At 38.6% G+C, this 15,938-nt stretch overlaps 1 protein-coding gene across 2 annotated transcripts in view; it reads left to right on the forward strand.

Moving 5' to 3' along the window:
* Nucleotides 1-15,938, forward strand: part of DICER1 (dicer 1, ribonuclease III) — a 65,305-nt gene that overhangs the window by 28,116 nt on the left and 21,251 nt on the right. For both annotated transcript variants that reach the window (XM_082647682.1, XM_082647681.1), the window contains exons 8-15: nt 99-267; nt 1,563-2,035; nt 7,779-7,911; nt 9,143-9,385; nt 9,973-10,127; nt 12,680-12,812; nt 13,784-13,859; nt 14,530-14,669. In XM_082647682.1, coding sequence (XP_082503808.1) covers nt 99-267; nt 1,563-2,035; nt 7,779-7,911; nt 9,143-9,385; nt 9,973-10,127; nt 12,680-12,812; nt 13,784-13,859; nt 14,530-14,669 — 1,522 coding nt within the window. The remainder of the gene's footprint in view (nt 1-98; nt 268-1,562; nt 2,036-7,778; nt 7,912-9,142; nt 9,386-9,972; nt 10,128-12,679; nt 12,813-13,783; nt 13,860-14,529; nt 14,670-15,938) is intronic.

Here is a 15,938-nt window from a genome sequence, read left to right on the forward strand (position 1 = left end):
ATAGGAAGTTTCTTTTTTGGTTTAGATACATAATGGATTGTAATGCTGGAGTGAACTTGTGTATTGTGTGTTGACAACTTTTGTTTCTGATATTAAAGATATACTTCTCAGCCATGTGAGATTGTGGTAGACTGTGGACCATTTACTGACAGAAGTGGGCTTTATGAAAGACTGCTGATGGAATTAGAAGAAGCACTTAATTTTATCAATGACTGTAACATATCTGTACATTCAAAAGAAAGAGATTCTACTTTAATTTCTAAACAGGTAAGCGTATACAAAGTAAGTATGGGGAGTATAATGAAAGGCTTCTATTTATTTTTAATGTTGAAATGAATATTCTTCTAATGAGGCTGTTTTATATACATTTTAGTTTAAGGCCTTACCTTCTTATCTCTGGACATTTTTTGTTGAATGTATCGCATTGGGTTGAGTGTACTATTACCCGACAGACAGTTATATTATTAAATATAGACCTCCCTGGTTTAAGGAGATGTCATGATTATTTAAGTATAAGAAGTGAGTCCAGTTTTTTTTTTTTTTTTCTTGGTCAGATGAATTAGTTCCTGATCAAACCCCCGGGCTGAATGAATTCTTCGGCTCTTTCTTTGTATGTGACTGGATATGAGCTCGTCATCCCTGAACAGTGCAGCTTTGAGAAGCAATTCCTTAGGACGGTGGCCTTCAAAGTGTGGGCCCTAGATGAGCAGCTTCCCTCTGGAACTTTTTAGACATGTAGATGACAGGCCCCACCCTTGACCTGCTGAATTAGAAGCTCTGTGGGTGGGGTCCAGCAGTCTGAGATTTGACAAGCCCTTCAGTTATCCCGATGCCATTAAAACTTGAGAACCATTGTCCCAGGACTTTGCAGCCAGTTGGGAACGGTAGCACTGTACTGAATCTAAGTCTTAATTCTCTCCTGCTGGTTTTCTTCTGGAGCAGCAGTGCCCAGGCTCTGCTCAACACTTGTCTTCTCATTAAGTCCATGTTCAACCCAGTGTGTCTTTTACTTGCCTGCAGAACTGGCAGTCCCTCAGTTTTTAGCTTTAATAAGGATTTACATTCTGCTCTGAGCTCGGCTTGTAAGATGTGGCACTCTGGGCATAGATAAAGTTCAAGGAAAATTGTTTTGTTTTTCTTTGATACCTAGAATAAAATTACATACTCTGTTGCATTTGCATGTACATGTATATGTATATTCTGCTACATAGTTCTTTGCATATTTACCTAGAAGTAAATGACTCAGTTGTACTTTGAACTAATCACAGTTCTAAAATTGCTTTATTAACTGTATACAGTTGCATCTTTTAATTTCTCTTATTTGATTATTTTCGCTGGGGAAAACAAAAGGATGGTTCTGGGCATATATATGAAAAAGTAGAGCTTGAAAAGACCATTGGCCCTTCCCCCTAACCTTGGGGAATTAACCTCAGTGTTTATATTAGAGGGGTAAATTTATTTTGAAGGGGCAGACTAAAGACAACTTAAATCCCAGTTAAACTCCATATGAAAATAACTACATGATTATTGTTTAGCATTTGGGCCTTTACATTGTTTTGTAGATACTCTCAGACTGTCGTGCGGTATTGGTAGTTCTGGGACCCTGGTGTGCAGATAAAGTAGCTGGAATGATGGTAAGAGAACTACAGAAATATATCAAACACGAACAAGAGGAGCTGCACAGGAAATTTCTATTGTTTACAGACACTTTCCTAAGGAAAATCCATGCACTATGTGAAGAGCACTTCTCACCTGCCTCACTTGACCTGAAATTTGTAACTCCGAAAGTAATAAAACTGCTTGAAATCTTACGCAAATATAAACCGTATGAGCGACAGCAGTTTGAAAGCGTTGAGTGGTATAATAATAGGAATCAGGATAATTACGTGTCTTGGAGTGATTCTGAGGATGATGAGGAGGATGAAGAAATTGAAGAAAAAGAAAAGCCAGAGACAAATTTTCCTTCTCCATTTACCAATATTTTGTGTGGAATTATTTTTGTGGAAAGAAGATATACAGCAGTTGTCTTAAACAGGTAAATCTCTAAGATTAACATTTTTCCCATAGTAGAACAGGCAGCTCTTTGTTTTGTGAAGTGATATGTTGTAATAGCTTTAAGAGCTACCAGAAGGCTTTTATGTAAGTGTCCTGTACTTTTGGCACCATCCTCGTAACTCATGTGTTACGCTCTACTGGGATTGACAGGATGTTTATATATACAGTAGCTTTCCCCGAAGGCTAGATTTGATATGACTGAGGTTTTTTCCCCTAAAGGGTGCTAATCTTTTCTAATCCATTAAAATAGAGTGCAAGTGTAGAAAAATTGTTACATTACAGTAAAGCATTCCTTGTTTTATATTAATTGTTAGATTCAGTTAGATATTTACTAACCTGTGACTATGATGTGTTAGGCATTGTGTTGAGCATTTCACACCAAGCTTTCTCCTTCAGGTAGATCTTAAAGATAAATTTTATCGGGGTGTTACTGTGGCTAATTTTTCTGTGTTAGCTTTTTTCCTTACCAAATGTCGATTCAAGTTGGCACGTTTGCAGTGAAAAGTTTTCAGCAGCTGGATTTGAAATTTGGATTGGTTCATAGACTACATATTAAAATTTTCTGAATCAGAGGAAAATAAAAATGTTAGGGAGGAATTCAGAGGATATTGGCAAAGGTGACAGCGAATGCCAATTAGGTTGTGAATTCCCGCCCTACTCCCTTCTTCAATAGAAGTGTATTTTTCCTGAATATAGACCCAGCCAGCTGAGGAGCTACACTTCAGATTTGTGTCAAATGGTCACTTACTGTGTGGTTCTTTTGACTTGTGGCTGGATGCTCTACTGTTTACAAGGGCCAAAAAGGGTCCTTATTTTGCACTTCAATCTACTTTTCTACAAGATCCATTAATTGGCCAAAGTTGATCCCTAAGAGCCTTTTCTGCAAGTATCGATCTCTGAGGAGAAATTAAGCTTTGTTTCCTGAGGTAATTTGGGATTTTTTTTTTTTTTTTTTTTTCAAACTGCTCTGACTGTTTGGGGGCCTCGAGAACTTACTTGAATAACGAGAAATTGGACTCTGGGGAAGTCATCTGGCGGTTTTTGGTCTGGTAATTTTCATAGTCATTGGGCCTGATCCTTGTGATGAATAGGAGGTAAAGTAACTTCAGGGAGGGAATTACATTGGAATCAGAAGTTTAAGGTTGGAAAGGGACTTCACTGACTGTCTAATCCAAGCCACTTACTTTTACAAAAAAGAGAAAGGCCTCAGGAGGAAAAGTGATTTGCTCTGAGTTAAATTGCCAGTCAGTGGCAGAGACAACTCTAGAATCCTGATATTCTGCCTCCTAGTTTTCAGTTCTTTGTGTAATCATAATGCCCTTGGGTATGACAGAACACTAAAAACCAGTGCTTTCCAGTGGGAAGGCTGCCAGGAGACAGTCCAGGGAGTGCGTATCTGTTCGGGTTGTTTCTTAGAATGGGGGAAAGGCATTTTGGGGGTCAGAAAAGTTTAGCGTTGGCACAGTTGTAAGCCGAGTTGTAGACGTACTCCCTGCCCCTATACAGGATGGTTTAAGAATTAAATAAATTTTCTGGGGCTTGGAGAGAAGTCGGGGTTCATTTTCTTCCTTTCCCCGCTTTTCTGCATGCGTTTTTAAGTGTAGAGATGTACTCGCTTTCACTGCAGGAATATTAGCCTGAAAAGGTTTATCAGAAGTCAATGTTACTTCCTGTTGACTCTGAGGATCAGATTAGTTGTGATCAACTTTCATAAAATGTGGCTGGAATTCAGTGTTGGATGATGAATCAGGAGCGGTTTGAGGCTTGGCTTTATGGGCAGCTAATTAAATATACAATAGAGGTCTTGTCCCGGTAAGCTTTTTAATAAGCTTAGAAAAACTTCCTGAAATCCAGATTCTTTCCTTCCATCAGTTTAATGGGAGGAAAAACCCTTCTTCAGTGAACAGTTTAATGGGAGTACAAGCTATTGTAATACACAGGCAGTTTTCTATTCTCCTAATTAAAAAAATAAATCACAGCTACTTCTATAGATAATGTAGTATGTGTACAGTCTTCTGTTTATAGTTTTTCTTTTGCCTTTTGTGTTTAGGGCCTTATCATTTATAATTTACCTTTATATATTTTTTAAAATTTCAGAACAGTCCATGAGGGAAGAAGGTAGATGTTTTTACTATATCATAGATGAGGAAAATAACACTCAGTTTGTGACCTCCTAAAGTAATGCAAGTATCAAGTGGCAGAAAGTGGTTTCCACTCTCCAAGTCTAGAGCTCTTTTCAGTGTGTAATTTACTAGTATTGTGTGACTTTCACCAGTTTTTCCATTAATGTCCTCTTTTTTCTAAAAAAAATAATATATATATTTATTTATTTGTTTTGGCTGCACTGGGTCTTAGCTGCGGCACATGGGATCTTTGTTGCGGCATGCAGGATCTTTAGTTGCGGCATGCATGTGGGATCTAGTTCCCTGACCAGGGATTGAACCCAGGCCCCTGCATTGGGAGCGCAGAGTCTTACCCACTGGACCACCAGGGAAATCCCTATTAATGTCCTCTTTTTAATCCAAGGTGTACCAGAGTTCATTTAGTTGTTTTATTTCCCTAATTTCCTTTGGTCTGTTACAGCGTCTTCTTTCCTTGTTTTTGATGACTTTGATACTCTTGAGGAGTACTGATCAGATATTTTGTAGAAGGCCTCTCAGTTTGAATTTGTCTGATGTTTTTCTCAGGATTAGACTGGGTTTTAGGATTTGGAAGAATACTACAGACGTGAAGTGCCCTTCTGGTCACTTCGTCTCAGAGGGATTAATGGTATTAACACAGAGCATCACTGGTGATGTTAGACTTCATCATGTGATTATGATTGCGTTTGCCAGTTTTCTCCACGGGAAAGTTATTGTTTTTCTCTTTTCTTACTTAATTCTTTGGAAGCAAGTCACCAAATCTAGTTTATTCTGGGGAGGGAGGGATTCAGTTTCATTCCTGGAGAGGGGCTTATATATGTATGTTACAGAAATTCTTCTGTAAGGAAAGTGTGTCTCTTTTATCCTATTTATCTGTTTATATTTGTTGAATCATGTTCTTTTATCATTATGAACTCGTGTTTGTTTATTTTATACTTCGGTTATAATCTGGTACTAGTTTTTTTTTTTTTTTTTTTTTTGTATAAGTCGTTCCACCCCGGGCCGTTGGGGGCTGTTTGAGGTTAGCTCCTGTGTCCCTTTGACATGCCCTCATCCTTTTGTGTTTTGAACACTTCCTTACTTTCTGGCACTGCAAGATGTTCCAGGCTCATCTTGTATTTTTCTTGCATAGGATCAGCCACTTCTCCAAGGAGCCCTGGTTCCTTTTATTTCTACTCACTTTATAGGTGTATGTTTTGTGCAAGTTATTTACCTTTTTAAAGTCTCAGCATCTTCATCTATAAAATAGTAATAATACCTCCCTCTCTTACTGGGTTGTTAATAAGAGACACTGTATATAGAAATGGCAGTCTTTCCACCTGACATTGTACTTGGGGCGGCTGTGTGCACACACACATGCACTGTGACCTGTGGGTCTGTGCCAGCTGCGTTGAGTGAGATACAGAGATTGAGGGTAAGCATAAACTCTTAGTTTTAAGAGTAAATTATGTCCTCTGAATGTCATACAGTTATATTCATAAACTCTTAGTTTTTTATGTCTGCTGAATGTTATACAATTGGCCATTGAATTTTAATGCTTTTAAAGTTACATTTTCTTAGTAGTTAATTTTCGTGGAATTTTACAAAAATTTTGGTTTCGGGTGAGTTTGAAATTAGGAAAAAAATAACCGGTTCTTTGCTATAGATTGTTTGAGAAACTCTGTGCACTAGAGAACAGCATTCTTTATCAAACAGCTTGCTTGTGGAACAACTCACATAAACTCAGTATAAAATTAAAAGAAACAAATAAGACTCTGTCCCAGCAATTCTGTGGTACTGTGAGATCTCTAGGCAGTGTGTGTTACTCAGTAACAAGCTCCCTGACAACAGTAGACCTTGTTTTGTTTCTCTGGAAGCCCGTAACTTTGCAGGGATTTCTTAAATTTATCTGATAGAGAAATTTTTCTCTTTAAACATTGTCAGCGTAGGTATATAGAATTCAGCTATTGCTTATAAGAGACTTTTTTTTATTATTAATGTGCACATTGCTTCTTCTCTTCCCGGCATACTGGTGAGAGTCTGATTAAGGAGAAATAGATGTACTTGCAGTGCTTCTGTTTCTCAGCTAGTTGAAGTCTACCAGATTTATTTTTTTAGGCAAATTAAAATACATTGTATACCTAATTAGGAGTAACTTGAAATGCATTTTTTTAAACCTCTGTTATGTTCAAATTGCTGCTAATTTACATAAACTAAAATTTGGAAGTATATATTATTTCTAAGATAATTAATTTCATATTTTAGATTTGGGGGCATGCTGTTTGCATGTAGCACTGTTTTCTGTTACTGACATCATAAGTTTATAATAACTAAACGGATCTTGGAACATATTAAAGAAGTTTCTGATTTTGAACTTTTTAAGTACTTAAACTATAGAGCAGACTCTCAAACTAACCTAGACACACAAGTGTTTTACTGATTTGGAGGCAGGAAGATATTCTAGATGGCCTTCAAGGTTTCTTCCAAGGCTTTGATATTAGCCTGTTTCATGTACTTACTGGGGAAAAAAAAAAAGAATGGTTTGACTTAAAAATGCAATTTTCTATTAGGAATTTATACTATGTTGTATGACTTCAGAAGAACCATATGGAATCGCTTAGGTCAGGTGTGGAACCATTTATCCTGTGTGCTGAGTTTTTGAATGTGGATATTTCCAAAATAGCTGTAATGGCAACACTAACTGTTAACCTTCTGCACCCATGTAACGTGAGCCCGTCCTGTAGCTCTTTTCCGTTTCTTAGTGGAGGACCTGTCTGAGGGGACAAGCGTTCTGGGTTAATACAGAGGTGCAGGCAGAAAGGGAGATGAGCTCGGGAGTATGTGCTCTTTCCTGACAGGATGGGGTGGGAACTCTCTTGGCCTTGCAGTGCCGAAGCTCAGTGGCCTTTTATGCAGAACTGTGGTCAGCGGCCTGCCCAGGGACATGAGTGTTGGGAATGGAGATGCTTAGCAGTGGATGGAGGCATCGCTTTCCCTAGAGCCGTGCTTCCAGTGGTACAGCGTGCTGGGGTAAATCTAAAAGAAATAACGCACTTCTTTTCATGCACAGCTGGAACTCTCTTACTACGTGCAGAGGAGAATGAAGTATTCCTTTGGGGTATTTGGTACTTTGCGTAAGTTTGGCCGTGGACACAAGGGCATGACCATTGCTGCAAGTTGTGTGTGTGCTTAGGGAAGTGCGTTGAGAAAGAGTGTGTGGTTTTTTCATTATAAGACTTGGACTAAAGCCAAAATACATGAGGAATCCATGTTTCTCTTTGCCTAGCGCTGTCCCCTCCTGGGCCACATTTCTATGAAGGTCATCACTGCCAAATTAGAAAGTTTGAGGGACTGTGACCATTTCATTCATCAGTGTAAATCAGCCCTGTATTTGGTGTTATAAGTATTTGGTCCACAGATCGACTCAGAGAAGAGCGACAGTGATTTCTTTTTAAGCTGGTTGAAAAAAAAAATACTGACTATTTTGTTAGGTATGTTGGCAAAAGGATATGTATTTCCATTTTAAGGGAGACCTTAGAAACAAAAGTTTAAATTTTTTTCCCTCAGCAGTGCTTAACTTCCAAATGTGTATAATTTTCTTAGATTGATAAAGGAAGCTGGCAAACAAGATCCAGAGCTGGCTTACATCAGCAGCAATTTTATAACTGGACATGGCATTGGAAAGAATCAGCCTCGCAACAAACAGATGGAAGCGGAATTCAGAAAGCAGGAAGAGGTAACTAAGTTCAAATAATTGTACAATAACAATTTTCAGAACATACACAAACTTTGCCCATAGGAACTTCCTTTCTTCATAGTTGCTCTGCATTTTTTGGGACTATAGAGTACTTGTTCGTACAGAAACTAGCCATCTCCTTTGTGGTAGCTGTATAGTGATTCATACGTTGAGAATCTATCTGGAAAATCAATTGTGTCTTAATCGCCATCACCCATTTTGTCTTCCATTATCGGGCTGATGGCACATAACTGCATTTTATAGGAAAAGAAAGCTTGTGTAAACTTAACTCCTGTTGACTCCATACGACTCTGAAGCAACAAACTGAAATGTTTTCCTAGAAAGTGTTTTGTTTTCTACTTAAAGTCCTGCCTTGGTTGAATCCTTTAAAAATAACAATACATTTTAAAGATTTTGGCCTAATTTTTTTCATGCTTTTTAAGATTTTGGTATAGGAAATAGCATTGTAAAGATGCTAAAACTTAATATAGTGTTCCAGCTTGCAAGTAAAAACTTTTTATTTAAAATTTGTTATTTAACTTAAAAGTAGCAGAATAATTCACGTTGAAGTCATTTCTATGTGATAGCTCTTTGGTAATATTCCAAGTTTGGGGAGTCTAACAGCCAGAGTCTGACAGATCAGTCTAAAACCCAACTTACTTTCGTATTTAACTTATTCTAGATTGGGAAACGATGTTACCTTAAATCTGGTATGAAAACATTTTTCACTTTTAAAAAAAATCATTTCTGATCCCTTAAATGTGTCCCAAGATGCCAGAAGATAAGTAATGCTTTGCTTGTAATTTTTAATTCCAAGTGATTTAGGGATTTTAGTGAAAGAGTTTTGACATCTTTGGAGGGATGTTGGCACAAACTCACAGCCATAAGATCCCATTACGGAGGCTCAGAATGGCAACAGGACGCCAGAAGGGGATTCGTCTGGTCACTTTGGTTATTAAAGAAGCCAGCGCCTTCATCTTGAAGGCTGTGATTTGTCCGTGGGTGCTTCTGTAAAATAGAAAGGCACTTGGATTTTTCAAGTCATATTCAGTTGAAAATGTCACGTGTTCATGCGTCTCGAGTTTTGTGAGGTGTTATCATCATCTTCAGCCTGGCCTGGATTAAGCGTGCTCAGAGTATTGTCAGAAATGACAGTTGTCCCTTAATTTTACTACATTGTTTTCTTTGGAAAATTTCTTAGAATTGCTATCCTTGGTGGATTTTTTTTCAGGTACTTAGGAAATTTCGAGCACATGAAACCAACCTGCTTATTGCAACAAGTATTGTGGAGGAGGGTGTTGACATACCGAAATGCAACTTGGTGGTTCGTTTTGATCTGCCCACAGAGTATCGATCCTATGTTCAATCTAAGGGAAGAGCGAGGGCACCGATCTCTAATTATGTAATGTTAGCAGATACAGACAAAATAAAAAGTTTTGAAGAGGACCTTAAAACATACAAAGCTATTGAAAAGGTAAGATTCATGTGTTATCTTTAAGTTGTTTTTATGTGTTTAGAAATAGTTTTATCTTCAGAGAATAGTCTCAACAGAGCTGTGCAGTGTGTACACTATTAGAAAGTTGAGAGTAATTACACAGAGCCAGCAGTATTTTACAGGAAAATAGCAGTGAAAATGGTCATATGGATTACTGGGGAGGAAGACCTGCGAAGTGTACTGTTTATGTGGACAGTGTAGTAACAGTTGATTGTTTGAGATGCAGAGTGATTTGAGAGTGATGACATAGCCCCCATACTCATGAAAGACTGGGGATCACGTGTGTGTGTGTGTGTGTGTGTGTGTGTGTGTGTGTGTGTGTGTAGGTAGGTAGGTAGGTACAGTACCTTTTAAGCCTTGTTACCTGTATGGGGAACTTCTCCACATGATTGGAGCTGGAAAGGATTAATGAGGAGAAATTTTCAGCAGCAGGCAACTATGCAGTATTGCAGTGTATTTAGGAGAGATGTTTCATGTCAAGAGTGCTTTTTCTGTAGGTACAGAAGCAGACAACTAATGGCAGAAGAAGCATTTGTTCTCATAAGTTCTGTTTTTAAAATGTTCAGATCTTGAGAAACAAATGTTCCAAGTCAGTTGATACCGGGGAGACTGACATTGAGCCTGTTGTGGATGATGATGATGTTTTCCCACCATATGTGTTGAGACCCGATGATGGTGGTCCACGAGTCACAATCAACACGGCCATTGGACACATCAATAGGTATGGCATCAAATCATTTGCATGGAAAGCCTGTGAGAATTGCGAGATTTAAGTCTAAACCTATAAGTATTGTGTTGTTTACCTTTTGCAAACAATCACCAATCTTTCTGCTTATGGCCTGTGATACTTTGATGAGAGAAGGAAAAGAAGTTGCTTTTTTTGGTTCATTGTTCTTTTTTGTCAGAAGGCAAAACCAGTGTTGCATAGTAATAAATGTTTAGTTCTCATTGACAAGGCTGACATAATGAAGGCATGCGTATTTTAATTAGATTGAAATTAATTTTGCAACACTCACTCTTCTTTTGTAAATCTTGAAACTTGTTCTGTGTCATGAATGTTGGTGGATGTTGAATTTTCCATTAGCAGTAATGGAAGATTATGATAAATTAACCTTTTTTTTTTGGAGTATGTTCTGTTTTACTTTGTCCTGAGTTGGTGATAACATTTCTAAGAACTAAGAAAAGCAGATACATAGCTAGATTATGTATCAGGATAAATTTTGTGCAGAGGCAAAATAAAGGAGCAGAAAACATAAGATTTTCTTTTTAACTTTTTATTTTGAAACAATTTTAGACTTTAAAATATTGCAAGAGTACTACAGAGAACTCACATATACCCTTCACCCAGAGAGACCCATTCAAGTTTCACGAGAATGTTCTTGGAGTGAAAGGGTCCAGTCCAGGATCGTGGGTTGTACCCATTTTCCTCATCTGTCTGGTCTCCTTCAACCTGGAACCATTCTTCAGTCCTTCCTTGACTTTAATGACCTTGAAACCTTGGAAGATGACAGGCCAGTCATTTCTCAGTTTGGGTTTATTTGATATTTTCTCATGATTAGACCCAGGTTATGTGTTCTCGGCCAGGATATCATGGAAGTGATGCTGCGTTCCTTTCATTCTCTCTAACGGGGTCACTCAGTGTTTATTTGTCCTCTTATTATGGTGGTGACTTCGATCACTTACGTAAGGTCTGCCAGCTTTCTCTACTGTAAAGTTGCCTTTTCCCCCTTTATAATTAGTGACTGTTTCGTGGGGAGATATTTTGAGATTATATGAAATTTATTCCTCTTCCCAGTTTCACCCATCAGTGTCAGTACTCAATTGATATTTCTTGCCTGAATTGATTATTTCTGTGATGTCTGCAAAATGGTGATTTTCCGATTGCATTATTCTTTCTGGTATTTATTGTCGTTTTACTGTGAGGAAGAGCTTTCTCTTCTCTCCGTTTATTTGTTCCTTTTATTTTTTTATCCAATGTGAACTAATGGGCTTCTGTTTTATTCAGTCATTTATAGTCTTTTGCTGTCATTTATTTTGTTGTTAAAATTGTGTAAAATTTGGCTGGTGGGGCCCCTTCATTCTAGCTTCTATGTCTTTTTAACATGTCGCCGTTATTCTTTGAACATTTCTGTATTTTATGGCACACTAAGATGTTCTAGGCTCATAATTTCCCTGCCGCAGCCTAGATATTGGCTATTTCTCCAAAAGGTCCTGGTTCCTTTTAGTGGAGAATGAGTTGTGTTTAGAAACCAAGATCTGCGCACTAGGTGTGTTCATTGCCTCTGGAGTATTACTGCTACCAGGCTGTTTCGTAGATGGAGCTAGAAAATGTTTATACCTATTCACATACACGTTTATATAAACATTTATATAAATACACGTTTGTAGTTATTTCTGTACCTGACTACCTGTCTGTTGTTTACTCCATTTTTTAGCATGACACCAGAGGGTTTATTCTAGCTTCCCTTTTTTCCATCTTTGTTCCTGGCTTTTTCAATAGTGAGGAATCTGATTCCCATTGTCCTCAAAAGAATTACTTGACTGTTCAGTCTCCCTATATATAGCAGTCTGCAGGGCTGCCACCACGTTTAGGTGCCCTCATTGCACAGGTCCTGACCTTGCAGGGTTGCTGCCCATTCCGCTGCCTTCCTTGCGTGTGTCCTGGCCCCCACTGGGTTGGCTTCCTGTCCCAGCCTCCTGACTTGGGCCCCAGCTCCCTCGAGGCTGGCTTCTTGCCCTGCTTGCAGTGCTCTCCTTGTGCTGCTGCTGGGTGGTCGTCTTGTTCTGCTGCCCTCCTTTGTGTGAACACTGGGCCCGCTTCTGATGCCGTCCTTGCATAGACCCCAGCGGTTGTGGGCAAATGTAAGGTCATTAAGGACCAACACTTCCAGTTTATTCCCTTAACGGGTTCTGAGCAGTACTTTCTGCACAGTCCAGTCATAGCGCTAGACGCGTATGGCTATTTACATTCAAATTTCAATGTAGTTCCTTCGCTGCCCTTGCCACATTGCACGTGCTCAGTGGCCTCCCTGTCAGACAGCACAGATACAGAAAGAACATCATTGCAGAATGTTCCATTATGTGTATAAATGTACTGTTCCATCTTATTGCAAGTTTGAAGCAGTGTAGCTCAGACTCCACATATAAATACCAATCCAGTAGAGGGCAAGAGGGGCATAAAAAAATCAAACTTTAGAATGTGAATATCAATAAAAAATTTTTCCTCTGTTTCTCAGTTGTAGACTCAGCATCAGAATTTCTTTTTCTTCACAGATACTGTGCTAGATTACCAAGTGATCCGTTTACTCACCTGGCTCCTAAATGTAGAACCCGAGAGTTGCCTGATGGTACATTTTATTCAACTCTTTATCTGCCAATTAACTCACCTCTTCGAGCCTCCATTGTTGTAAGTTTAGAAAAAGAAATGATTGTGCCTTAAAATATGTCATTAATAGATTTGTTTTCAACTTCTCTAAGGCTATGCAAGTTGCAGATAAATTTGGCTTTAAATCTACTTTAAAAAGTAAATTTGTAAATCTCTTTTGTAGTCAACTATATGTTCCAATCTTCAATAGACTATATAATTCGTAGACTCCCAGAATTAGATTAGATAACCTCTGAAGTTTCCTTTAAGATCTTACTGCTATAAACATTTCTGGCAGAATCATTGATCTGTGGCTTAGATACTTACAGTGACACAGAATTCATTAAATGCAGCTGGGTTGCTCTAGTTATTTTGTTGTTGACTTGAAAATCAGCCTTTGTGTAACTGCTATTCTTAGTCTCAATACTGATACATTAAGTTCTTACTAAAATTTAAATTCATCAAAATTGTAAAATCTTAGTTATAACTATGTAGGTTTTACTGGGCAGGCTTTTTTATTTATTTATTTTTGGCTGTGTTGGGTCTTCGTTGCTGCGCACGGGCTTTCTCTAGTTGCCGCGAGTGGGGGCTTCTCTTGTTGCAGAGCACGGGCTCTAGGCTCATGGGCTTCAGTAGTTGTGGCATGCGGGCTCGGAAGTTGTGGCTCACAGGCTGTAAAGCACAGGCTCAGTAGTTGTGGTGCACGGGCTTAGTTGCTCCGCAGCATGTGGGATCTTCCCGGCCCAGGGCTCGAACCCGTGTCCCCTGCATTGGCAGGCGGATTCTTAACCACGGCGCCACCTGGGAAGCCCTGGGCAGGATTTTTAAAGATGGCTCTTCAAATTATGGAGATTAGGATTTTTTTAAACTTGCTGACGTTTTTCAAAATGAAACATTGTTCTGGTAAATTTCAACTTTAAAGATTTCGGGGTAGAGGTTTCATATATGTTTTACGCACTAATGATAATACAGCTTCTTGCATATATAATGGTCACATTTTTTGTTACTTTCAGGGTCCCCCAATGAGCTGTATACGATTGGCTGAAAGAGTCGTAGCTCTCATTTGCTGTGAAAAACTGCACAAAATTGGTAAGAGTGTTTGAAAGGCACGTGTAAATAAAAATAAAGTTAAAAACACTGTAGAACAAAAGCACATCAAGGGCTTCATAGGTGCCTAAGGATTATGCGGGCTGTGAGCCTGTTGCTCTTGGTGTGCTTCGGTGAAGACAGGTGTAAGTATGGTGTAACTGAAGATCCCGTGTAAGGTGGAGGAGCTCTGTTTTCCACAGCTTAACAGCTACAATTTATTTGCTCCCGTTTCCTGACCTCTTTTCAGTATATAAGTACGTAAAGGTCTTCTAGTAACTGTTGAATCATGAACATTTGTGTTTTGTGTTTTAATGTATCGGTCTCAAATTAGTCTATGTTAGTGTACAAATTAAAACTTTTGTTTTTTAATGGGAAGACTCGTTTTCCAGTGGCATTTGTAAACGGATGACATGTGCTAGTTTTCTGTTCATGTTTTTATTTTTTAATCTTAGAACAGAATTTATAATCCTGATCATATTGAATATACAAATGTCAACAGACTTTACTTTAAGTATCACATCTGATAACTTTTGTATTATTAAAGGCACAGATGCTTTAGTTTTCATGACTTTTCCAGTTGCTTCCTAACATAGTGCTCCTCTGGATTATTCACTGATGAGTCAGAGAGGCAAAATCAGGATTGTTTGTTAACTCTCTTTACATTTCTTAGGCGAACTGGATGACCATTTGATGCCAGTTGGGAAAGAGACTGTTAAATACGAAGAAGAGCTTGATTTACATGACGAAGAAGAGACCAGTGTTCCAGGAAGACCAGGCTCCACAAAACGAAGACAGTGCTACCCAAAAGCGGTTAGTATTGGTTAGAACCGAGTAAAAATCTAGCCTTTCTGACTTTATTTCTTGCTATATCAAGTCCAGGTTCCTTTGCTTGGCTTCCAAAACCCTTGTAGTTTAGCCCACTCTGGATCTCAGCTCGTTTCCCTCCCTCGTTCACAGCTTCTCTCAGATCAGCCCCTTCGCTGTCATGTGGACACTGTGTACTCTTTCTCATTTCAGACATTGCTTTTGTTTTTCTTCTCAAAAGGATTCCTGGACTCATCTATCAGATTCTTTTTTCTTTTCTTACTGGCTTTTCATTTTTTATTTATTTTTTTAACATCTTTATTGGGGTATAATTGCTTTACAATGGTGTGTTAGTTTCTGCTTTATAACAAAGTGAATCAGTTATACATATACATATGTTCCCATATCTCCTCCCTCTTGCATCTTCCTCCCTCCCACGCTCCCTATCCCACCCCTCCAGGCGGTCACAAAGCACCGAGCTGATCTCCCTGTGCTATGCAGCTGCTTCCCACTAGCTGTCTACCTTACGTTTGGTAGTGTATATATGTCTATGCCTCTCTTTCGCTTTGTCACAGCTTCCCCTTCCCCCTCCCCATATCCTCAAGTCCGTTCTCCAGTAGGTCTGTGTCTTTATTCCTGTCTTACCCCTAGGTTCTTCATGACATTTTTTTTTTTCTTAAATTCCATATATATGTGTTAGCATACGGTATTTGTCTTTCTCTTTCTGACTTACTTCACTCTGTATGACAGACTCTAGGTCTATCCACGTCATTACAAATAGCTCAATTTCATCTATCAGATTCTATCCAGAGTGTGTTAATGTCATTTAAAGGGACATTCTTTGTTTCATTCACTTTAGTGTCAAGGTTCTTGCTTTACCTTATGTTTGGAGCTAAAACGTAGAGGGTGTGTATGATAAAACAGGCAAGTGCCCATCCAGATGAGGGGCACACCAGCAGGTGCAAGCACAGTTACTTGTCGGGAGTTAGGATGTGGCTAGACTGGAGTTAAAATTAGTTTTTTCAATGTATTGTGTCTAGCTGGATCTGTGGCATAGTTCTAGCTGTAACCATACTGGGCTGAAATACTTATTTAAAAAATATTTGTCAATATTTTTACCTTATAAAAACCCCAAACAGAAGCAAAAATTTGCTGTGTACTTTGATCTTGGCCTAAATGTATGATTTTTTTGTTTTATTTTTGCAGTTTTATTGAGTTTTTACTTTTTTAAAAAGTTTGCACCCAGCTAAGCATTTTCAAGATTCAAAATCATGT

The sequence above is a fragment of the Grampus griseus genome, assembly GCF_964374135.1.
Source record: "Grampus griseus genome assembly, chromosome: 2".
Taxonomy (NCBI): Eukaryota; Metazoa; Chordata; class Mammalia; order Artiodactyla; family Delphinidae; genus Grampus; species Grampus griseus.